The sequence below is a fragment of the Phlebotomus papatasi genome, chromosome 2 (assembly GCF_024763615.1).
Source record: "Phlebotomus papatasi isolate M1 chromosome 2, Ppap_2.1, whole genome shotgun sequence".
NCBI lineage: Eukaryota > Metazoa > Arthropoda > Insecta > Diptera > Psychodidae > Phlebotomus > Phlebotomus papatasi.
Genome location: NC_077223.1, coordinates 52,123,359 through 52,149,282, shown reverse-complemented (window position 1 = coordinate 52,149,282; position 25,924 = coordinate 52,123,359). Strand labels below are relative to the sequence as shown.

General features: G+C 35.4%; 2 protein-coding genes across 4 annotated transcripts; one reads left to right on the top strand and one right to left on the bottom strand.

Annotated features, from left to right (window-relative positions):
* Nucleotides 1-406: 406 nt before the first annotated feature.
* LOC129801559 (myosin light chain kinase 2, skeletal/cardiac muscle-like) lies at nucleotides 407-8,075 on the top strand. The gene is made up of 6 exons (XM_055846770.1): nucleotides 407-764; nucleotides 1,354-1,447; nucleotides 1,548-1,751; nucleotides 1,824-1,965; nucleotides 7,339-7,538; nucleotides 7,602-8,075. Exons 1-6 carry the CDS (start codon nucleotides 731-733, stop codon nucleotides 7,939-7,941), a joined length of 1,014 nt encoding a protein of 337 aa, XP_055702745.1. The 5' UTR covers nucleotides 407-730; the 3' UTR covers nucleotides 7,942-8,075.
* On the bottom strand, nucleotides 8,005-25,490 carry LOC129801471 (nuclear factor NF-kappa-B p110 subunit). 3 transcript variants are annotated; one of them, XM_055846567.1, is made up of 11 exons: nucleotides 25,277-25,341; nucleotides 25,120-25,167; nucleotides 24,723-25,009; nucleotides 24,229-24,658; nucleotides 24,056-24,160; nucleotides 16,682-17,125; nucleotides 16,326-16,617; nucleotides 11,911-12,562; nucleotides 8,579-8,689; nucleotides 8,280-8,513; nucleotides 8,005-8,219 (listed from the first exon to the last, which is right to left on the bottom strand). In XM_055846567.1, the coding sequence occupies exons 2-11, from the start codon at nucleotides 25,157-25,159 to the stop codon at nucleotides 8,091-8,093; spliced, it is 2,724 nt and encodes a 907-aa protein (XP_055702542.1). In that variant the 5' UTR covers nucleotides 25,160-25,167; nucleotides 25,277-25,341; the 3' UTR covers nucleotides 8,005-8,090. The 3 variants fall into 3 exon arrangements, with proteins under 3 accessions (XP_055702542.1, XP_055702543.1, XP_055702541.1); XM_055846568.1 differs by lacking the exons at nucleotides 25,120-25,167; nucleotides 25,277-25,341 and adding an exon at nucleotides 25,359-25,490; XM_055846566.1 differs by having other exon boundaries at nucleotides 25,120-25,325.
* Between the last annotated feature and the right edge of the window lie 434 nt (nucleotides 25,491-25,924).

Here is a 25,924-nt window from a genome sequence, read left to right as displayed (position 1 = left end):
AAGTGTCTTAAAGATTTTGAAGATCAAGATCAAAGATTGAGATCAAGATCTTTATATATTTTATCAATGACCGGTAAAGTACTTCAGAAGGGAAATTAAATAAAGAAAAAATATATAATGGGAAATGATTAAAAGTTAATTGTTGAAAATTCAGAAATAGGAACAGAAAAAAATTAAATCACACACAAAAACATTTATCGCGGCAAAAACCAATTCGTAGGCGATCCATCACCGAATGAGATCACACAAAATCGCAAGGAATTTCCTTGCCGTTTCTCTCGCGCTTGTCCGACAGCCCAAGAGTGTTTGTGATTAAACAATTAAACTAAAGCAAATGGAGAGAAAATGTTGCATCTTTCAGCCAAACGATCACTAAACCACAAACACATAAAACTTTTTAAACTTTTTGGGCAAGTGACCAACATGTGAAATTGATCTACACACATATTTTTTCCCGACTCTTTTCCCTGTGACGCGGAGAGTGAAAAGTGTGGTGAAATGTGTTTACAGATAGTGAATTTTCATAGCACAGATAGAACGCATGTGCGAGCGGAGAAAATTATTCTCACAGTGATTTTCACGCGCGATCGTATAGATATTTTCGTCAGTTTCATTCGAACTGGCACTCAGTGGTGTTTTTCCTATCAGAAAGAGGGAACTTTTATTATCTCTGTCCAAAGTGGAAAAGATATTATATTGGTGATTTAATGTCTGATGTGATAGACAAAAAATGATTCACGTGGATGAGAGTGATCCAATTGGAGGTGCGAAAATGTGAAGATTGTGATCATACGATATAATTGTGATTTCCTTAATCCACACAATATTAGCCTTCAGACTGTGACCTTCGCAAAAGCGTCAATATCAGAGATTTTGGGATTTGATATGCGCCACAAATTATTCTTTTGTTAGATCCATCTTCATCTCATTAGATCGCGATCTTACTGTTTACCTATACTCATTCTGTGAAAATTGATCAACCACCTGCTTGACTCGTCTTAAGCAAAATAAGTGATCATGGGCAAAATTCTGTCATCCTTTCCGCCGAAGGAGAACAATTAATGCCACTGGCTATTTTTGTTTTAGTATTATACACAGTCAAGAGACACTTTCATTCATTATATTCCCGCGAAAATTCATACAATATTTTCAACTCTAGATTTATGTACAACTCTTCGCTATTTTTTTTTAGCTTGTCTCTTTTTGCTTGCCAAGAAAAAAAAATTCTAGTTTCCAAATTGTCTCATTTGCAGCTGATTTACTTTCTTGCCGAATGATCACAAGATAATCATATAATAAAATAAATAAAATATTTAAACACATTTAGACTGAAATTAATGCCAAATGTTGCAGAATTGGAGCCGAGTTTCCCCTTTCGACCCATTGAAATTCACAAGGACAAAATACCCAGTGATCTATATGATATTTCACCAGAAGAATTGGGACGGTGAGTGATCCTCAGAAGTATCCTGCCCATCATCCTGTCCATACAAAAAAAAAAAACAAGAAAATCAAAAACTCACTCAACGACTTTGATGGGTTTTCAGTGGAAAATATGGGACGGTTTTCCTGTGCCGTGAACGCGCGACAGGCCTTGAACTTGCCGCCAAATTTGTACCATGTCCGAAGCGTGAAGATCGTCGCAATATGGAACGCGAGATCGATATAATGCGAACACTTCAACATCCGCGTCTCATACAGATTTACGATGCCTTCGATGACGGCAAAACGATAAGCATCATCTTGGAATTGTTAGTATGATCACCACAAAATCATCTCTATCATCATGATCACCATCATAGATTTTTTTCTTTTTTGATCAGAATCTTAGGAGGAGAACTATTTGAACGCGTTATTGGGGATGATTTTGAACTAACAGAAAGAGCATGTACGGTATTTATGAGACAAATATGCGATGGAGTCGATTTTATACATAGCAACAATATCATCCATCTTGATCTCAAGGTAATTTTTCATCTCAATCTTTGACGCCCAAATCTATCGATAAACCGGATGACATTTTGCCCCAAATGCCCAATTGAGAGAGAATCTACTGTACATTTGTAAGCTGGGGCGCGGTCACATTCAGGGATAGTGCGTTAGTCGTCGGATAGGTGTGGGAAAAGGTTTAACCTAGAATAAAAATCCTTTTCTTCTCAGAGCTTTCTGTGCTCTGGTCGAAAAAATCTGACTTTTTCTGGGATTTTGCTTTAGTTGGCGACTATAAACAGTTTTAGGATGACTAGTACTGACTTGAAGATGGCTTTTCTCATATCATGTACTTCCTCGTTTGTGAGAATGGTTTAACTCTTATGGCCTCTACACACTAGAGAAAATAATGTCCATATTGAAGAGTTTTTCCTATACAAGCGTAGGGAATTTGCTTCAATATGGACATAATTTTCTCTAGTGTGTAGAGGCCATTAGGTTAGGACCTAGTGATGTCCGTCTTTACTCCAGCATTAGCGAATCGGTCTTATTTTTCATTGGCTGTATTTGCTCATTGACTTGTATTTTCCTACCTTCAACAGCCTACGTACTCCAAGTACTAGTAGCATCCTTAAACTAAAATACTATCACTAACTGAAGCTCAGAACAGTATAGTATCCATCCCCTGAAATACTAGAGTCGTACGTAAATGACGTAAATAGAGCAACAGCCGGGATTGGAATAGGCTTTTTAATGTTGTTCATTATACTTTTGTGAGGCCTTTCATTTGAGTTTGATATGATAAAATATTATTAAAATTCAGTAATGTAAAGGCGTAGGGATGATGTAGCTTCAAGGTGTAGCTGAATGGCAAGATAAAGAATGCTAAAGATGACTTCAAGAATAGTTCTTCTAAACTCCAATGGTTCCACTGTCCACTATCTTTTGCAGGCGGCAGTCATTGAGGCATTTTCAGAGTCCTCAGAGTTGAAGGGGTGATCTTCAGGTTACAGCCCCTTATGGAAGAGGTTTTTCATCTCGACATTCAACGTGAGCTAAATGCTCTCACGGCAGACAGATTCGATCTAAACCGCGGAATCGTTCGAGATGAAATTTTCAGTTCAACTTTATTTTCCTTAAAAAGGAGCCCCGAATGCGATATTTTTGAATCAAAATAATAAAAGTGGCACTAATATAAACTGTATGTCAACTCGAGGAAATCTTTATAAAATGATTTAGAAGCTGAGATATTGAGAATATCTCAGAAGAAACACAATAAGATTTTATCGTAAATTCCATCGTTTGTAAAACCGTAATACGGGATTCAGACCTACAGGCCTTGACAGACCTGAGGATTAGCCGAGAGACGGCTTAGCGTAATTATATTCGAAATAATGGTTAAACTACATTTCCATAATTTTCCACTAAGTCGTCTCTCGGCTTAAGTCGTAAGTGTGTCTAGAGCATAAGGCTAAGCGGGCTAAGCTTTATTTTTTTTTATCAATCACGATTTTTTGGAAAACTTTAACTTAGGATTGGATTATTAAAGATGAATGATTTATTAAGCTCCCAAAAAGCAATAAAATTGCTCGCTATTTAGGATTGTGAGATCTTCGGGATCTGGGCTAAACCTCTAGTTTGAAGACCGCTTAATTTCCAATATAATTTCGGAAGTTACGACAATTTTCTAAAATGTATAATATTAATTTGAATTATTATAGCGACAAAATGCGTCTTTATTTGACTAAATAGGTAATTAAACTGTTATTCTTATCCCTGAAAGCTTTTATTTTATAAATTTTATTAAATAAATTTTAAATGTCGCTTGTTTTGTTTCGAATTAATGACATTTGGGCAGGAAATATATACCCACATTGAATTAAAGTGATTTATCGCATGAATAGCACTGTCTTTGAATATTTGGAAAGCTTTGTGAACGTTTTATTGAGAAATATTACAAATTTTTCTGTAAATTACAAGCCACACAAGTGAGCAAAAGAAATTAAGGCAAATGCTAATTTGTATAGAAATATGTCGTAATTTCACCAAATATAGAAGTTACGACGAATAACTTATAATTTTTTGTTAATTAAGGACACTTTACAACAATTTTTATTTAAAATCATTTCTAGTGGGCTTACAAAGAGTTTCTTTTTCTCAAGTGCGGTTTAATAAACCAAAATAACGCCGATTTGAAATATTAGCCGTACTCACTATGGCGTTGTTATCTCGTAATCTCCGTAATCTGTTATCTTGTTATAATTTTTCAATTATAAAATACATTACGAGAATATAACGAGATAACGAGATAACGATATTACAAGATAACAGCGCCATAGTGAGTACGGCTATTATATCTCAAAATCTCAAAAATAAAGTCACGGCAAATGTTGATCTGACGAAATTGCCTAGTGTAGGGCATAAAACGATAAATGAAAGCATCTTTCCTTCTCTGTCTTCTCCACAGACATTGCCATCATTGTCTTTCACAGGCATATGTGTTGCCCTCCCAAAGTATACGCTTTAATGTAAAAATCGCACTTAAGCGTTTATCCTGAAGTTTTAGCCTCAAAACAAGTGTTTGGGGATATGAAGGACCCAAGAGCGTATTGTGGAGCTAGGGGAAGGGTCTGTCTTGAATATTTTAATATCCCTAGCCATTCCAAAACGTCGATTTGAAATATGTATTATAACTCAAAATCTAAAAAATGAAGTTCCCAGCGAGCACAGTTAGCAGAATAAAATAGGATTTTCAGCATTTTTTTGCTGAATCGGTCTGCTGGCCAATCAGCAGCTCTCGAACAAAAAGTGCTAAGCAAATACATAAAAATGGCACTGTTTAGCGCTCGCAGTGGATGATGGCAGAACTAAATACTGCCGGTAGATGGCGCCAGGAAGCATTTAGCAGCAAATTTTCTCTTTCATTTTTTTCTTTTTCTCTCAAAATGTCAAAATGGACTTGGAATTTCCCCTGAAATTATTTATCAACTTAGGGGATATTATAATCACGATTTTTATTACTTATATTATTATAGGAATTATGCTGCGGTATGCTGCCTATAGAGAATGGTCAAATAAGAGTATTAAACATACTCCCGACCAAAAATGTTGCATTTTTTAGTGAATTGCGTCATTATTTTCCCGAGAAAAAAAATATTTTTTTCTGAGCAAATATTCAGTCGGGGGTTATAAAATTATTCATTATTTATGAAAAATATGTTTTTTCTTTTCCAAAAAGCATATTTTCCTCAATTTTCGCAATTAAATATTGGCATCCTTCCTGGTACAGCCATTGATGTATTATGCTCACAGTCGGTCACAACTATTGTAATTGATCTTGAAACAGGATTTTTCTACTTTTTTAACTTTTTTATGGTAAATAAAGTTGCAGATGCATTTAAAAAAATCCATTTAAAAGTTGTGACTCCCCTACTTAACTCTTTCGCCTCTTTTGGGACTCTGAGTACACAAAGCAGCATATGAATACTTTGTGGAAAACAATGTTTTTTTTTAATTATTCAGAACTGATAAAAATCCTATTCTTGTGAATGATTACAAACTATAAGGATGTCTAAATGTAAAATATTTTTTTGTAGGACCGCAATTAATTTCTGAGCAAAGATATTTTTGATTTAAAAAAAAAGTGAAATTGGCTTACAGTATATGCTGCGGTCCGGAAAGAGTTAATGAGTTCAATAATGCCTTTAAAAATACTACAAAAAAATTTCTATGGATACTACAAAATAAAATATAATTGTTTTATCACAATTTAAGTTGAAAAATTTACATAAAAGCGTTTTTGTTTGTTGCGGCAAATGCGGAAAATATATATTTTTTTATGTTATAAAATGTTTTATATTTTACAAGTGAAATAAATGTATGATCCGTGCACGATGCATATGCATAATGTATATGCTGCACTTTTCTATTTATAAATTTTCGATTATAAATTTTCTAAAGCGCATTTTTACGCAAAAAACTACTTTTATTATCGTGGTAAAATAACAAACCAACAATTATCGTTTTTTTAATACTGTACGTATTCTTTTTTAAATGAAAAATTTATTCAATTTGATGATTCATTTTTTAAATTAAAATGATATGCATTTATATTTTTTAGAAGAGAGTTTTAAATACCTTTAAAGTCAGGAAAATATGTTAATTTGTTGGAAATCATTTCAAATAATTTTGAGTAGACCGTGTATACCATTAAATAAAAATTATAGAGGCTCTAAATTCTATATATTCTTGATCTTCTTGGTATTTCCATTAGGTTCCGAAGTTTTTTCAATATTTCTGGAATTTAGAATTCATTAAATATCAAAATATCTTGAGAATTCCCAAGAATTTCTTGGATTATTAATTTTCTAAAATCACAGCGGACAAGAATTCTTGGCAATGCAATTTTAATTTAGGTGTAGTATATTTTTTTATAAATGAATTCACAATATTTTTTGATAAAATTAGACAAAAAAATTAAATTTATTGGTCGGAAAAGGTTTAAGAATACATATTATTCAAAATATATTATAAATATGATTTTTTAAAATTTTTGTGAATTTTAAATTTTTTGCTTTATTTTTTAATGTCAAATGTGGTTATTGTAAGAATCATAAAATTGTAATAATGGAAAAGGTTAACCTTAGCTTCTACTCAACTCAGCAAAGACAAAAACCAAGTGCATTAAAGTCTCTCACTCGATTGGGGAAAAAGAATAACTTTGACTAATTGCCACTGCGATCGCTAGTGTAACTTCGAGGTCAGCAGAGCTCAGCTGAAAAAATATATGTTTTCAGCTGATTTGAAAAAGCTTAGCATTTGGTGCTCGCTGGGTTACGACAAGTTGGTCTGACGAAGTTGCCTAGTGTAGGGCATAAAACGGTAAATGAAAGCTCTCCTTTCCTTCTCTGTCTTCTCCACAGACATTGCCATCATTGTCTTTCACAGGCATATGTGTTGCCCTCCCAAAGTATACGCTTAAATGTAAAAAATCGCACTTAAGCGTTTATCCTGGAGTTTTAGCCCCAAAACAAGTATTTGAAGATATGAGGGACCCAAGAGCGTATTGTGGAGCTAGGGGAAGGGCCTGTCTTGAATTTTTTAATACCCCTAGCCATTTCATATTGATCTATTGATTAGCAAAGTCACAAAAAAAACCGCTAATTCTAGGTGTTCTCCTTGAGTTTAAGTATTAAATCGGTTCCAGTTAAATTAACTCCTTTTATATCCTCCCCTTTACCCTTGGTAAAATCTGAAGCCTATCGACTTATTATGATCAAGACCCCATCCATTAACTTCTGTTTCTACGTAATTTAAAGTTAAGATCTAAAATGTTTTCCAAATACAAATTTTAAAAGATTTTTTTTGTAAATCCGATAGTATTTGGTTTTGAATTATTAACTTTTACAGCCTGAAAATATATTATGTTTAACTAAAACTGGAAATCGAATAAAGATCATCGACTTTGGATTAGCAAGGCATTACAATCCAGATAAGAAACTCCAAGTACTCTTTGGCACCCCTGAATTTGCAGCTCCTGAAGTTGTCAACTTCGACCAGATAGGTTTCTACACGGATATGTGGAGCGTAGGCGTAATATGTTATGTTTTGTAAGTGATCATTTTAATGCTTTTTGAAACCATTTTAATCAATTTTTACAATGCCCATTTAAGATTATCGGGATTATCACCATTTATGGGAGATAACGATGTAGAGACAATGACAAATGTAACATTAGGAAATTATGACTTCAACGATGCCACATTCGATGCTGTTTCAGATGAGGCAAAGGATTTCATCACCAAACTTCTAACACGATCATGTACTGATCGTTTAACAGCTAAAGACGCACTCAAACATCCCTGGCTGAGAGAATCTGCCCAAAATACTGAATTGCCCGGCACAAAGACCAAATTGAAGCGATATGTAATCAAGAAACGCTGGATAAAGGCTGTCTATACAATCATAGCTCTGCAGAGAATGGGTGCAAAGATCGATCTTGATCTTCTATGATCACCCAAAATATATTTTATTTTATTCTCGTGTTCATTTTACGTTGTAAGTAAATCTATTCTATTCTCTAAAAACTATTTATTAACTTAAAAAAAAAAGTTGAAAATATACACACATAAAAATTTTAACAAAAATCTTTCATTTAAGATTTATTCAATCTTAATTGTGGTACCCGTCACATTTTTCCTCATCATCATCTGCTGAACACATGCAATAGCATTGTCCACCCTAAGGTACTTAAAAGCGCTCATTAAATCCTCCAAACTGCTATCCTGTATCTAGATTTTTTTTACCAATGAAATTTATACAAAATAAAATCAAATTTGAAGATCACTTACCTCGACGATGACGTTCAACAATGTCTTCGTAGGATTTGCTGATTTTTCAAAGACTGAAATCCGAGAAGATTGATCAAGAATTATTGCTAATTGCTTCCAGAGATCATTAGCATTGAATATATCGCACAATTGTCTCAAACAAATATCGTCAAATAGCGGAGGGATTCCAACTACTTCAGGTTCCATGTCCACAATTTCCTTCTTGATTTCTGCTTTGCCCAAATTGCTAAATTGCTGCAATAAAAAAAATCCCCTTTGATTAGTAATTCATCTCACTAAAACATTCTTAAAAAAATTACTTGCAAAACAGCCAAGATTTCCGGCTTATTTTGTGCCAATTCGAAAGAATTCCTTGCTCTTTCCATATCCATTTCCTCAACATTTGTGCTCATTTCTGATGCTTGTGGAATCTGAAAAAAAATAAACATTGGCTTTATCATTCTAAGCACGCTGATTCATTGTGAAAATGTTTATTTATCAACACCCATTGTGAATGATAAATTGTGGGCTCGTTAGAAGACATATACTTATTTCTCTTATCACTCATAAATCATATTGAATTTATTGTGGAAAAATATGGAGATATTTTGATTTGGAGATGCAATAAAAATTGCGATAAGTAACAAATTAGTTTGCAAAAGACAAATAGTTTCAGGGGTGAATTATTTGAATTTTCATTGTTATCATATCAGACATGATAAGCAGAAGTTCAATAAATTGGAAAAGTTAGAAAAAATATATTTTTCAAGGATCTAATAGGCTAAGTGTGCTAAATTCCGGCCAGCTTGCAATTTCGGCCACCTTTTTTGTTCCTCGAATTTCCAAAACTTTTAGATTTTACGTACTCTAGAGACTATACAATGCAAAAGAATATCAAAAATGTAGCTTCAATAAACGAGATGACGTGAAAAAGGCATTGGAAGAATTCCCGAAGGGCAAGGAACTATGAGAATGAAGGTGGCCGAAATAGGGCACCAAAACTATGTCTACATTTTTATTCATTTTAAAATTTATTAAGAATGATTTTGGAGTAAATAAAGACGGTAAACTCTTTACAAGGTTCCAAGCAACACTCTTTCAGAAGAAAGAATAAAAAAATCAATTTGTATTTAAAATATTACATTTCAAACTTGAGACTTCGACGCTTGCATGCAACTATGCCGAAATTTGGCACACTTACCCTAAATAAGTATAATGTTTTAAGATCTAATTAAAAAAGTAACAGTTAACTGAAGTAGATAGTGGTGCAATTCATTACTGGACAAAGTCTCTTTCTTAGATATAATACACTAAAATTTCGCAGAAACCAGTTAAACGTTTCAAATATAAGCCACATAGACTGGACAAATTATTTTGCATTATAGGGCAGGTTATGTTACGTCGAAAGAGATGTGTGACTAGTTGGAAAAATCATGGCTTCAGTTACAAATATTTCATCAAAATGCTCGTCTACTTTTCGAAATATTACACAACAAATTCTCGAAGAACGATTTTTCGGAAAAACAAAACCAGTAGTAGAAAAGGTCGTACGAATATTTCAATGTTCTTAAAATGTGTAGCATTGTACGATACCTTCCCAAACTACCCAGCCGTTATGATCATTTAAAATTTAAAAACATGAGCCAAAAGTTTGTAAAATAAAAAATTGTGTTCCGATCAAAATTTCGAACGCCAAAATACCGAATGCCAAAATTCAAAATGAGCCGAAATCCCGAATAGCCAAAATCTTGAATGAGTCAAAATCCCGAACACCAATATCCCGAAAGCTAAAATCCTGAAGAGCAAAATTCCGAACGTAGAAACCCCGGAAGCCAAATCCTGAAAAACCAAAATTCCGAAAGCCAAAATCTTGAAAGTCAGAAAGCCAATGGGAATAGGTCGAATTCCCGCAAAACCCAAAATTCCGAAAGCCAAAATCCCGTAAAACTAAATTCAGAAAGCCAAAAACCCGAAAGTTACAATCCGGACTGGGTCGAAATCCCGAATATTCAAAATCCGGAACGCCAAAATCTTGAAAAGACTAAAATTCTGAACACCAAAATCTCGAAAGCCAAAATGTGGAATGGGTCGAAATGCCGAAGAACCAAAATACTGAAGTCAAAATCCTGAAAGTCTAATTCACGCAAAACCAAAATCCCGAGAGCCAAAATCCTGAAAAACTAAAATTCCGAAACCCAAAAACACAGAAGCTAGAATCCGGAATGGGTCGAAATCCCGAATAGCCAAAATCCCGAACGCTAAAATCCCGAAAGCCAAAAACCCTGAACGCCAAAATACCGAAACCAAAATTCAGAATGGGTCGAATTCCTGAATAGCCAAAATCTCGAAAGGGCCAAAATCCCGAATGGTCCAAAATCCCGAAACTCAAAATTCGGAATAGGTCGAAGTCCCAAATAGTCAAAATCCTGAGTAAGTCAAATTCCCAAAAGCCAAAATCCCGAAAAACTAAAATTCCAAAAGCCAAAAAACTCGGAAGTCACAATCAGAAATGGGTCGAAATCTCGAATAGTCAAAATCCTGAACGCCAAAATCCCAAAATCCGGAATAGGTCGAAATCCCAAATTAAAAAATCCCGAAGCTAAAATCCCGAGAGCCAAAATACCGAGTGGGTCGATATCCTGAATAGCCAAAATCCCGAAACCCAAAATCAGGAATATGTCGAAATCTTGAGTAGCCAAAATCCTGAATAAGTTACAATCCCGAAAATCCAAAATTCGGAGATTTCGAAAATTTAAAATTCGGAGTCAAATTCCCGGGAAACCAAAATCCCGAAAGTCAAAATTCCAAAAGCGAAAAGCCCGAAAGTCACAATCTGGAATGGGTAGAAATTCCGAATAGCTAAAATTCCGAACACCAAAATCTTGAACGCCAAAATCCCGTGACCAAAAACCCGTAATAGGTCGAAATCCCAAATAGCCAAAATCCTGAATAAGTTAAAATTCCGAAAATCTAAAATCGCGAAGCCAAAATCCGGAGTCAAATTCTCGCGAAACCAAAATCCTGAAAGTCGAAATTCCAAGAAACTAAAATTCCGAAAGCCATAGGCCCGAAATCCACAATCGGACCATTCGGAATTTTATTTTTAGAGATCTTGGCTCTTCAGGATTTTGGATTTTTCGGACATTCGCCTTCGGGATGTTGGCTTTCGGGATTTTGGCTTTTCAGGATTTTGATCCATTTGGGATTTTAATTGGGCACATATTCTCTTTCAAAGCCGAAGATCTAGTTCCAGTGTACTATGACCAGCCGGAGTGAAGACCGATTGAAATTGATTGATTAAATTCGAGAATAACAATAACTGAGATAATAAAAAAGCACACATAATATGATTAATAAAATATGGCAAAAAACAAACGAGCAGTAAAAAATTCTAAATGGGCAGTAAAAAATTAAAAATGAGCAGTAAAATATCTAATTATGGTCAGTAAAAAACTTAAATCTTTACAAAAATGGGCCCAATTTATATATTTAACATTTAAAATAGTTCCATATAGAGTGAAAAGCCTTTTATTTTCCCTTTGCCAAAATTTGGACGATAATATCACTGTTTCAAATTTTTTTGTTACTGATCATTTTTAACTTTTTACTGCTCATTTATTCAATGCCATAAAATATTAAAGAATAAACTTACATGAACTCTACTGTCGTTGGCTTTCATGGGATCCGCTTTGTGTTCAAGGAGCAATCTCACGATCTCCTTGGAATCTGCTGTTTCAGTGGAAACACACGCCAAATGCAAAGGTGTGTACCCTGACGAAGTCATCTGATTAACATCCACTTTAGTTTTTTGCAACAGGAACCTCACAATATCGACAGCACGTTCAGCAACGGCAATATGCAAAATACTATTGCCGTGCTTCCTTTCAGCAATTTTCACCGAAGCTCCAGCTTCTACGAGCCTCTTCACTGCCTCTAAATTGTGATTCTTTACCGCAAGATGAAGAGCTGTCATCCCCTGATCATTGGCCAAATTGATATCCAGTGGCTTGCTTTTTGGTGTATAATGACTTTGATCAACAATTCTTGCAATGCACATCTGACGACCTTCAGCAACAGCAACATGAAGAGGTGTATTCCCATTGCAGTCCCAGGTATTGGGATTTGCTCCCAAGTTAATCAGTGGCTTAATGTATTCAGCCTTATCCATAACACAAGCCAAATGCAAGCAATTTTCTCCTTTCTCATTCACCGTGTCCAAATATTCATTTAAATTGAATTTGTAAACAATATCAAGGATGTTCTTAACTCTTCCATCGTCCTCTCGAATAGCCCAATGGAGCAAACTATAAGAATTCCAGTGGTAAGTTTTGCTAAGCTCGTGAGAAAAATTTTCTTTTGCAATGAACTCGTCTAACAAACACGATGAGCTTAAAATACTTATCAATGGCTTTCTTTCACTATGCAACATGTACTTTTGTATTTGGATACATTATTCAAATTATTATTAATTATTATTTATCAAAAATCGTGTAAATGTCAAACTATTGATTTTTATACAAAAATAATATTTATCGGTTTATAAACGGTTGGAGTAGGTTCAGGCTTGCTAAGAATTCCAAGACCTTTCCAAGGAATCCAAATTTTTCCAAATCGGATGAAAAATATGTTCTCTAGAGCGTTTTCAACTTTTTTCCCATGTAAAACCGTAAAAAATACTATGTTTGCCTAAGTGATCTGTAAAATATATCCAAAAAATAAAACTACGCACCTCGCGTTTTCAATTAGTCCCTAAAACGCATTGTTTTGAAAAGGAAGGCGAAGGACAGAAAAAATAAAAAGCATTGGTTCTTGAATTGATTTATAAGGGGTCCCTCGAAAACCTCAAATCTCTATCTAGAACCTTATCAAAAAAAAAACAATCTTCGTAACATTCGTAAAGATTGCCCCTGGTGTCAGATTAACGAAAGATTAAGGGAGAGCCTTCCTCCTGGTGGAGAACAAAATGGAAGACATGGAAGTCTCTCAATTGTTTGAGAAGCAGCGTACACTCTGTCCCGGGATTATGCACATTTTCGAAACCCGAAAAAATGCGCGAAATGGCATTATGGATCGTGAAAATTTGCCTACCCGCAGGGGCTTTCTTTTCAATAAATCGGCCGTAGAACGAATTTCGCGCGGAGTAAAAGTAGTCAAAACAAAAAGATTCAACTGCTTAATAGAAATGCATTAACAAACAGCACTTTTTGGCCAGAGTTCGTCAATAAATGGTAAGAATATTTAAAAATTTTACCTTCATAAAAGAAATTAAAGTTTTATTTTGAAGAAGAAACACAGTGTTTTCAAATTTCCCGCGTCGTAATATACATAGTATACACTCAGGCGTATTAGGTGAGATTCTTAACCATCTCACCTACTATAATCCTAACAAAATCTCATGTCCTCCGATCGGCCCCAAACTTTACCAGAATGTGTTTGGCCACTTCCTGATCACGAATATATGGATGGCTAAATACCGTTCCCGTCCGTCCGTCCGTCTGTCCGTCCGGCCGGTCTTTGGAGCTTAATAGCTCCTAAACTAAGACAGATATCAACTTGCGGTTTTCGGCAAAGGTTATATATCGGGTGAAAATTGCATTTTGGTCCATTGACCCCCCCACCCCCACCCCTCCTTCCGCCATTTTGAATACCCCCCATTTTTTGTTATCTCAATAGCTCCGCTCCTATAGCAACGATCGGGCTCAAATTTTAGTATGTTATAGCTGGGACTTAGAGCTTTCGATAAATACCAAACACAAGGTTCCCCGACCCCCCTGTCCCGAGCTATAAGGATCCAAAAAAAATTTCTTAAAATGGCCATAACTCCGGTTCTAATTGTCAGAATTTAAAAAGTGAGGGCGTTTTGGACAGCTCTCGTGAAATTCCACTTCCTTTTCTAACATGACAAGTTCATAAAACCACCGCTAGGGGCGCTATTATTAAAAACAAACATTTTCAATTTTATAAGTTAAATAACTCAAAAATTCCTTTGTGCATCGGGCTGAAATTTTAGTATGTTGTAGCCGCTGATTATACCTATCAAACAAATAAATACTTAAGTCGATCCATAACCCCTGACCCGAGCTATAAGGGGTCAAAGTTCGAATATTGACCGGCCTCTATCTCCGGTTCTAATGAACATTTTGAGCTAAATTTTGAGTTTTTGGTTTCATCTCGATGAGCACTTTCAGATGGAAGTTCAAAAAGTTACCACAAGCGGCGCTGCGATAGCGTCAAAATTCATCAAAATTCAAACTCATTTTTCTCAAAAACGCCATTGTGTAAGTTAATCAAATTTTAGAGTGTTGTAGTCCAGTCTAGCACGTTTCCAAAAAGGGGCGCAAGTGCGCTGTGGTTGTAATAGAAACGGAGATATGAGGGGTCAAAGTTCACGTAATACAAAAAAATCATATCTCCGGTTCTATTTAACCGATTTTGATGAATGAGGGCTTAAACGAAAGATCTCACCAAATGCTACAACTTTCTAGAACATTTGAACTTCGTGGCACCAACACCAGAAAAACAATTTCAATATCACATAACCTCAATTATCTCGACTGTCGCTGAACCGATTTTGATGATTACTTCGATATCATTGTAGAGGACATTTGTGTCTACATTTCGTCCATACAACATTATCCGCTCAGACTACGCTATCACTCCGATTTTGCTGTTTAAGTGTGAAAAAATTGACTTTTCCCATAATAACGCTTTGAAATCACTCAGATGCCAATTTGACTGCTTCTACTCGACCAAGACACTTAAAATAGGGTTTTAAATGGAAAGTCTCACAAAATACAACAATTCATTGATATAGTTGAAGTTCATCAAATGAACACTTGGGGCGATCTGGTCGAAAAAACGAGTTCAAAAACAAACAACCTCGATTATCTCGGCTTCCAATTAATCGATGATATCAAGTTCTATGGCAAAATTATAGGGAACATTCTAGTCTACATTTCACCCATATATCACTTTTCTGTCACTCCACCCAAATCTTTGATATTTTGGTTTAAATACAAAATTTGTATAATGTCACAAATTTGATTCATGATAACTGAGTGGTGTCCCCCAACTTCAGCTATAAATCGAATTTGCATGCATTTCGAGTTAGCTCACGTTAAAAATCTCACCTACATAAGCCGGTTAGGAACTGTCCCTTTCAAAAATGATTTCATAAATTAACTCTCAATGGTAGGCAATCTTGCATAATTGTATGTGCATAATTCCGTCAGGTGCATAATCCCGAAGTGCATAATGTCGGGATTGAGTGTAGTGCGCTCGAGAGATAACAAACGGCGATGGGGATTCTCTGAATGTGACATCCTATGTGACTGCGGGGTAATTCAAACTTTCAAACCACACCCCACATTGTCCGTTGTCCCCTGCCTCATGCGAAACAGGGGATTTGATGTCGGCAAGTCCGCTTGCCATTGACGTGGCCCGTTTTTGGGCAAGACAGACTTAATTTTAGACCTCGACACGATTAATAATAAAATAGGGGCATTATCAAAAATTATTTTATAAATGAGCTCCCAATTGTAGGCAATTTAATATCAAATTATTTCAATCCATTTTCACTTAAGCCGAAACTCCCTGTATTATCGCTAATACAGACATTACAGCCTACAACATAAAGATTCAAGTACTCAAGTAACAAAAAAACACGACGGGTATACAAATACAAAATAAATTATTGAATATTGTTGCATAATGTGCAAATGCTAGAAATAGGACAATTTTTGTTAGTTCAAATGGTTCATGTAACTTTCAAAGTGGAATATATTTTTTTTTATATTTCGAAAAACAATTATTAACTGCATTTCAATATTCGAAAAAAACTGAGGCATAGAAAATAGAGAAAAACTAAAATTAAACCAATTGATAGTATCACAAGAATTTCATTTGTAATTCAAGACAAATTTCAGGCTTCTCATTTCACAGAAATAAAAAAAAAAACATTTCAAAAACTAAACTTTCAAAAACGATAAATCAACATAACAGGAACTTCGAATTTCTTAAAAATAGTTTTGAGATTCACGCAATACTATTTAAAAACACTCCACTTACTTTTCTCCTGTTTTCTTGGATTCAGTAAGGAGATGATTCACAATGTGTTCCACTTTGATGGGAACGGAAGCTCCATACGTAGATACGAGTTGAAGAATTTTCTTGTAAATTGCCTCATTATCCTTTAGATTGTTGCACGAAGTGTTCGACACCTTTTCAGTGAAGACATCCATTCGGCCTTTAGATGATGCTCCAGTTGATGGAGAATCCCTGCAGAGAAGGGGTCCACTTGTGGGAGTCCAATCTGACATAATCAAGTGGGAGGAGTCATAATCCATCATTTCCTTGTATTCTTCAAAAAAAAAGAATAAAAAAATTAGTTATGAACAAGAAAGACTTTATGAATAATATCCCACCATCTGAATTCATCTCAATATGCTTTAGAAATTCCGCACTAATTTCTGGAAGTATATTTTCATCTGCATTTTTAAGTATATCATTCAACTGCTCGGTCGTGTTAAATTCCTCACTAATACGAGGTCCCACATCCATTTGATTCACAGTCAGGGGAATGTCAGAAGAGTTAAAACTTTCATTTGGTCTAGCACGTTTTCTTGGTGCCATGGCTTCCAGGCAAGGTTTGTAGGTAAAAGGCAAAGATTCGCTCTTTTCTCCATCACTTGGACGCTCAAGTTGAATCCTAACATCAACTTGTGTTTTGATATCTTTCTTGTAATATTCAGGGGTTGTGAGAGCAATTCCATACTGATGATGTACATCAATTTCTGTGAAATTTCCATAAGCTTGCCAGACCACATTTTCATATTCATCTTCTTTAAAGAAGCGCACTTTGATATTTTCTAAAAAAAAATATAAAATTCAACTGAACTAATAAACCCTCACCTAAAGACTTTAATCCACCTAAAGACATATCTATATTATTATTATTGTGACGAATTTATTCCTTAAATCGCTTGGGGTAGTGATATATGCAAGACACCCCCCCCCCCCTATCTCCATTATACGCCCTTGGGTCCCTCAGAACCCCAAACACTTGTTTTGGAGCGAAAATTCCTGGATATTCGCTTAAGTGAGATATTTACACTTAAGCGTATACTTTGGGAGGGCAACACATATGCCTTTGAAAGACAATGAAGGCAATATCTGTGCAAAAGAGAGAGAAGGAGAGGAACTTTAACACTTCGTAGAACCCTAACTAAAAGTGTCACGGAAGGACCGTGGCAGCCGCTGCCATTTATCGGATTTTACAAAATATTTTCATATTTTTACTTAGGGTAAATTATGCTAATTCAAAACCTGCTTCAAATGGAAATTTTTCGCTGCTCCAAATGGAAACGTCACTCTTTTCATGATAAATACAGTACTAAATTACTGTATTTATACATTTTCTATACCACAGTTTCATTATTTAGTTAATTTTGCTCCAAATAAAGCGAAAATCCATTCATATTCACAAATTTTAATTTATTAATTTCTCAGAAAAATTAAAAGTGTACCTTTTCGCCATCGATTTTTTCATCGATCAATCATATTTTTCAATGAAAATCACAATGAGGTGACTGTTTTTTATTCGTTTTGTTTAACATTTATGCCATATTAGGTGAGATTCTTAACAATCTCACCTACTATAATCCTAACAAAATTTCATGTCGTCCGATCGACCTCAAATTTGGCCAAAATGTGTTTCAGCACTTCCTGATCACGAATATATATGTGGCTAATTTACGTTCCCGGCCGGCCGGCCGGCCGGCCGGCCGGCCGCTCTTTGGAGCTTAATAGCTCCTAAACTAAAAAAGATATCGACTTGCGGTTTTCGGCAAAGGTTATATATCGGGTGAAAATTGCAACTTGGTGCATTGACCCCCCACCCCCACCCCTCCTTCCGCCATTTTGAAGACCCCCCTTTTTTTGTTTTCTCAATAGCTCCGCCCCTATGGCATTCAACGGACTCAAATTTTAGTATGTTATAGCTGGGCCTTAGAGCTTTCCATCAATACCAAACTTAAGGTCCCCCGACCCCCCTGACCCGAGCTATAAGGGTCCAAAAAAAATTTCTTAAAATGGCCATAACTCCGGTTCTAATTGTCAGAATTTAAAAAGTGAGGGCTTTTTGGAAAGCTCTCGTGAAATGCCACTTCCCCTTCTAACATCGCAAGTTCATAAAACCACCGCTAGGGGCGCTTTTTTTAAAAAGAAAATTTTTAAATCTTAAAAGTTAAATAACTCAAAAATTCCATTGTGCATCGGGCTGAAATTTTAGTATGTTGTAGCCGTTGATTACACCTATCAAACAAAAAAAACCTTAAGTCGATCCATAACCCCTGACCCGAGCTATAAGGGGTCAAAGTTTGAACATTGACCGGCCTCTATCTCCCGTTCTAATTAACTCAGCGACCTAAATTTGACCTTTTTGGTTTCGTCTCGATGAGCACTTTCAGATGGAAGTTCAAAAAGTCACCACAGGTGGCGCTGTGATAGCCTCAAAATTCATCGAAATTCAAGGTCACTTTTCTCAAAAACGGCATTGTGCAAGTTAATGAAATTTTAGTATGTTGTAGTCCAGTCTAGGACGTTTCCAAAATGGTGCGTATGCGCGCTGTGGTTTCAATAGAACCGGAGATATGAGGGGTCAAAGTTCACGAAATTCAAAAAATCATATCTCCGGTTCTATGTGACCGATTTTGATGAATGAGGGCTTAAACGAAAGATCTCACCAAATGCTACAACTTTCTAGAATGTTTGAACTTCGTGGGACCAACACCAGGGGCGCCACAGTCGAAAAACCAATTTCATTATCACATAACCTCAATTATCTCGACTGTCGCTGAACCGATTTTGATGATTACTTCGACATAATTGTAGAGGACATTTGTCTCTACATTTCGTCCATACATCATTTTCCGGTCAGACTACGCTATCACTCCGATTTTGCCGTTTAAGTGTGAAAAAATTGATTTTTCCCATAATAACGCTTTGAAATCACTCAGATGCCAATTTGACTGCCTCTACTCCACCAAGACACTTAAAATAGGGGTTTAAATGGAAAGTCCCGCAAAATACAACAATTCTCTGATTTAGTTGAAGTTCAACAAATGACTACTTGGGGAACTCTGGATGAAAAAACGAGTTAAGAAACAAAAAACCTCGCTAATCTTGGCTTCTGAGTAATCGATGAGATCATGTTCTATGGGAAAATTATAGAGAACATTCTGGTCTACATTTCACCCATATAACACTTTTCTGTCAGTTCATCCAAATCCTTGACATTTTGGTTCAAATACAAAACTTGTATAATTTCACGAATTTGGTTCAAGATAACTGAATGGCGTCTCCCTACTTCAGCATCAAATCGAATTTGCATGCACTCCGAGTTAGCTCACGTTAAGAATCTCACCTACATAAGCCGGTTAGGATTATCTGTCCCTTTCTGGCTAATTTTAGTTAAATTAAGTGCTAATCTTTATTTTTAACGGTACGTGAAGTTTTCAAATGAAATAATTACGTATTTCTTGAACAAAAAGGGTTTTTCTGAAGTGTCTGCAAATGCTTCAATAGGAAACCCCGGAAATATAATTTTTTTTGGAGAGATTTTCCTATTGTTGTATATGGGAAAGAAGAAAAGACCAGGAATAAGAACAAATCCTGCACTCAAGAGCAACTCAACAAAGTTTTGGAAGCCTTTCGTCGCGGTTTACTTATACTGTTTGTCTCCAATTAGAAACTTTTCCTTGTCTCCATTTGGATTAATTTGTTTCCAATAGAAGCACTTTACGCTCGCGTATTTTTCTTGTATTTAAGATATTTTCAAATCATATTTAATGAATTTTCACTAAACGGTAACATTCTAGAAGAGTCAAGGAGCAAATTTAGTAATTCTCTTCAGAAAAAAAATATGAACTTTATATTTTGAATTTTCTGTCAAAGTTAAAGCGTCTAAAAATGGTTTTGAATTAGGACATTTACCCTATATTTTAATATTCGAAGCTTTAGTCAGTTCTTTTCTGGTGTCTGAATCAGAAATTTCACCTTCTTGGATACTGTATCTAAAGATTTTTAATTTTTAACCATTCGATGTTTTCATCTTTATCAGAATCATGGAGTAAGGGAAAGTCTGACTTTGAATGCGGCACCCTTTGAATGTTTCAATTTTTCTCTTATTTTTCAAAGCAAAAATTCTACTTTATGAACAATACTATTAAGTATTTTCTATTAACTTCGCTTAACAAAATGGATTTTGAGCTTTGGGAAATAAGAGAAAAATTTAATAATTCCCATTAAGTATTCATATTTCCCAATTCAATATTTCCCATAATTCTTCTCAATAATTTGCAAAAACACTTTCAATTTGTTCTTTTAAGGCTTTTATACACTAACAATCAAGAAAATTACATCTGCAGAACGTCAAATTCCCATATAAAATGCATATGGCATCAACTGCCACTTGGTCCTTCCGAGTGCATTTTTTTGTTTTTGCAATATATTTCCATTAATATTTAATTTTTATTAAAAATTTTATAACGAAAAAATAGCCAGATAAATTCTGCACGCATTAAATCAGGCCTCCAGGCGAAATTATATATATTCTTCAATATAAAAAAATAAAATTGAAAACTAAATTGGCAGCGCGGCTGCCACTAGGGTCCTTCCAAGTGTTAATCACGTCGCGATATGCTATTGCAAGGTAATCATTTTTTACAATGTTATATTCCGTATTGGAAGAATATGCTAAATCCATTGTAGATCGGCCAGGAGCGCCTTTCCGTGATATGGATGATTCTTCCATGCTCCCAGAGTTGTTGTGTGAAGGTGGTGTATTATATTACAGTAGACTCTCGCTAATTCGGCTCTTTTAAGATCGGGCTACTTTTTAATTCGGGCAGCGGTTACATTTAAAAAAAAGTTTGTTGTCTTCAAGTTTATGATTATCAAATGAATCAAATATGCTCAAATTTGGCATGGTTTGTCTTAGTTTTCATGTGATTTTGCATTATTGAGGGATTTTCATGCAATTTACGTTATATATGAGTGTGTAAACTCAATATCTATATGCACATGAATAAAAAATCGTTGCATTTCAAAAAGTTTGTCGCCCGAATTTCTGTATAATTCGGCTGACATTTCGGTCCCATATGCCCGAATTTGAGAGAGTCTACTGTATTATTACTATTTTTATTACATGTTCGAATTGTCTAAATCAGACAATCAGGTCTTTGCACCGGGTGGGACTCGAACTCACAACTCTGAGGGCCGAGTTAGAGTTCTCATCCGCCTAAGAACCAACGGGCTTGCCTATTGCGCCACTGAAGTCCCCATCTCGAATAATTCAAGTGCAAAGTTTAACCACACTGGATGGAGAGCCCGGAGAGCCTGTTTTTCAACCGATTTTACATTTTTTTTATTTGAAAAGTCCTGCAGTCTCAAAATCGACAGAACCAGTCATAATCGGTAAAGTAATTATTTCTCTTCGCGATTTTGTAGTCTTCTAATCCATATAAAATTCAAAGGTATCAAAAATCAAAAATATCGATTTCCGGACTACGATGACCCCTTCTAAAATGACATTATCTCGAAACGTATCTCTACCTTTTCATTTGCTTGCTATCCCCCATGTCAAAAATGAAATTTTTCTAATTATTTTCAAAATTGGCCAAAGCTTCTTCAATATTTTTTTTTAGATATGTTGGAACGAGATATGGACGGTTAAATCACCATCTTCAATTATTGAAGGTCAAATTTTAATTCTGTCCACGATGAACTGGCGCAATTGATTTCAAAGGGATATCTCCGGTCATTGCCAGTGGTAAAGTTAGTCACTCTTAAGATGAAAAACACTTTTTTTTGGTTTTTCCCAGAGATTTCGATCCTGATGGGGATCTTTTTTCAATATTTAACCACCCTTGAGGGCATATTTATAATCGATTTGGTCAAATTTTGAAATATCTTGAAATTGCAAGCCCAACTGCATCGGTGCCAATCGGTAATGAATTGGTAAAGTACCTGTAAATGACCAATCTGGTTCAACTTTTTTTCTATCCGTAAACTTGAAACCCAACTAGAGGGGAAAGGGTAAGAGATAAGATCTTCTGATCTTCGAGGGACCATCCATAAGTCGATCCAAGGATCATTATTATTATTTCCCCCCACCCTCTCCATCTCAATCAAAACCACCGTTTTCCGGTTTATTTCGAAACGGGTTTTACGATTTCTTTTATCTTTGGATATGTTTTGGAGGTAGTCCAAGTGAATATTTCATCGAAACATAGGTACATACAGTAGACTCTCGCTAATTCGGCTCTTTTGAGATCGGGCTACTTTTTAATTCGGGCAGCAGTTAAATTTGAAAAAAGGTTTGTTGAATTTTTCCAGTTCTGATTATTATTATCGAATGAAGCAACTACGCTCAAATTTTCCATGTTTTGTCTCAGTTGTGATGTGATTTTTCATTATTAAAAGGCTTTCATGAAATTTACAATTAATATGAGCATGTAAACTTAATATGAGTCAGGTAAACAAAAAATCGTTGTATTTGAAGCAATTTGATGCCCGAATTTCTCTCCAATTCGGGTGACATTTCGGTCCCAAATGCCCGAATTTGAGAGAGTCTACTGTATGACCTAAAAAAAATCAACATCTTTAATTTTGAAGGTCGATTTGAAGGACATCTTGGATTTTGGAGCGCCTATTTTTTAATTAAGGTAAAGTACCCTTTATTCGACCGGTTCCTCTATTCGACCGGTAGATTTATTTATTCAATTTAATTATATTTGCTATAATATTTTGTGTATGATCTAACATTAATAGGTCAATTATTCTTTAAATAATACGAATCAGTGACAAATTCATAGAAATTGATGAAATTCACCATCAAATATTCAAAAATTGACCCACCGGTCGAATAGAGGAACCCGGTCGAGTAAGGGTACTTTACCTTAATTTGGTTAAACTTGGATTTTTTGGAAAGGTTTTAAAATTTCCAACCCGATTTCATCAGTCACAATCGGTAATCAATCGGTTAAGTACCTGTAAACTTCGTAAAAATTGTCACCCATCTAGAGGCGAAACGGCAAGAGATACGAACTTCGGATCTTCGGAGGAGCTCCCCATAAGTTGATCCAAGAAACATTATTTATGATTTTTATTTTTTCCTCCAAAACATTGTTTTTTCAAGGGGTAACTCATTCCCATTTTTTCTGACAAGGGTTTCTGGTTTCTCGGGTTTCGCGATGCAATTCTTGGATTTCTCGGGTTTCGCGAAGCGTTTCTCGGAAAATTGACGAGGGTTTCTCAATATGAGTTACCCCTTGCTGTTTTTTGGTTTTTCTCGAAAACGCCTCCTACGATTTCTTTTATTTTTGGATATGTTTTGGATGTGATCCAGACAAACATTTCGTCCAAACATACCTATGACCTAAAAAAAAAGTCGCCATCTTGGATTTTTGAGGGAAAAAGTTTGTACTAATGTGAAGGGTCTATTTTTCAACCGATTTGGATAAATTTCGATTTTTTGGAAAGGTCTTGAAATTTCCAACCCGATTGCATTGATCGCAATCGTTAATGAATCGGTACAATTTTCTAAAAATTAATTAAATCATAATCATTCTTTAAAATACCCTCTAATTGATGAATTTTCAACTTTAAAATTATTCTATGATGATTTATAGATAAACTTATAAATCAATTTTAAACTGATATTCACAAAAAAAAATTGCGAAAAAATAGTTACACGACTAATTTGTATTTTTTTTAATAAATTAATTATATTTACTTACTTTTGTTAACTTTTTCCACAAATAGAAAAACGTCATCGCCCCCATTAACACTACTGACAGCACAACTCATCCTGGAAATCTTGAGCTCACCAGTTAAGGCACTTTCTGCAAGATACAATTAGCCTTATCAGTTGGAAATCACCCACCAACAAAACAATGACTCAGACACTAACTCATGTTATTGATGGCCTGAGAGTACACGGGTTTGCAGAGTTCCCTCAATTGGCCACTTGCATCCTTCACAAAGCACTGGAAGCAGAGTCTCACTGTGTTCAAATTCATATTCTTTTCCTCTTTTATGGCCTTCTCTCGAAGCTGAGCTTCTTCGCGTGCAGTCAGATCCTCACCTCGCTCAGCTTCTCCAGTTGTCTTTAACTTCTTAAAAAGCTCCTCAGCAATATTCTTCTTGGCTGTATGTATGATTCCCATGCCGCGAAATTCCGCATGGAAGCCAATGGTTGGCGAGACGATAACATCATGCGGATCTTCGCGATCTTCATCGCCATTTCGTACGACAAGTTTGTGAGAATGAGGCATAGGACGTTCAGTGTCTTCCTGATATAGCGAACATCGAATAATGGCCTCACCATCATAGCCACGAAGCTATAAAGGAGGGAATATCTTCAAAGATGCTCAAAAGGAAATAAATTTACTGATAAAATCAAACCTCCACTCTCGGATAGTGTTTCTTGGATTTATCCTTAGTCGATGCCATCAGAGATCCATGACTTCCATGCATCTCTGATTTATAGCGAAAACGAAATTTGTCCATGGGCTCATGGATGATCACAAGATGGGGCTGAGCAGTGTTTAGGTGAAGCATTTGGTTCATATTGTATGACAGCTGCCCGATGTTACTTCCTTGACTGCCCTGGTAATTGTATGTTGCCTCACTTCCGTCACTGGTGGAAGAATTGGACAGAGGAGATGGGGTGCTAGAGAATGCCCTGGTATCTGCAAAGAGAAACCATGAAAATCCAATAAAATCTAGAGAGATTATACTCCTTCAAATGTATGATTCGTGGAAATGTTGCACAATCTGCGCATTTCATAAATTCGCTCACCATACACCCTATGACTATCTAAATCAAGAATTGTGGACATGATTGTATCTAGAACAATTCAGGAATTAAGAAAAATGCAAAAAACAATAAAATAAAACACTTTTTTATCCAATGTTTTGGGATAGAAGTCCTCCGGTGACTGACTTTTTCTACAGACCTCACAACACTAACTCTTGCACTGAATTTCCAAAAGCACACTGGAATATACACCGACAAGTCTTTATCTCGCGATTACTCACCATATAAATTAGTATTGATACTGCCTTCTTGCAGATAAATGAGTTTTTTTGCGTACTTCTGTTTGTGTTTGTTTGTTGTGACGTTTTCGGTAAATACCCGTGGCCCCGAAACTTTTCGCGAGAAAGAGAGCTTTCAACAGTCAGCACCAGCGTTGGATGGTGGTGAATAGGCAAACTATCAGTGAAGTGGCCGTTTTACGATTTTGACAAATACACTGAAAAAAAAATTACAAAAAAGATAGAAGTTAAAGTTCAGCGCATAAATTTAGTTTTGTACAGAAAACATGAAAATTGAATTTTCAATTTAATTTGTATTTTTATATTTTTTCAATTTTTTTGTTCTTTGTTGTAAAGATTTTCCCCAGGAGTTTCCGCTATATAGGATAGAGAAATTAAAGAAATTTAGTGAACTCCCTTCTAGCTCGTAGAAATTCATACACCCCTGTCTATAATCCGGATCGGTGTGATCCGGACGGATATCGAGGGTTACATTTAAAATAATTCGATGTTATGAGTGTGCATGCAGGGGCCCATCAAGTCTAATAAAAAGTTAACTCTTTCGTCTC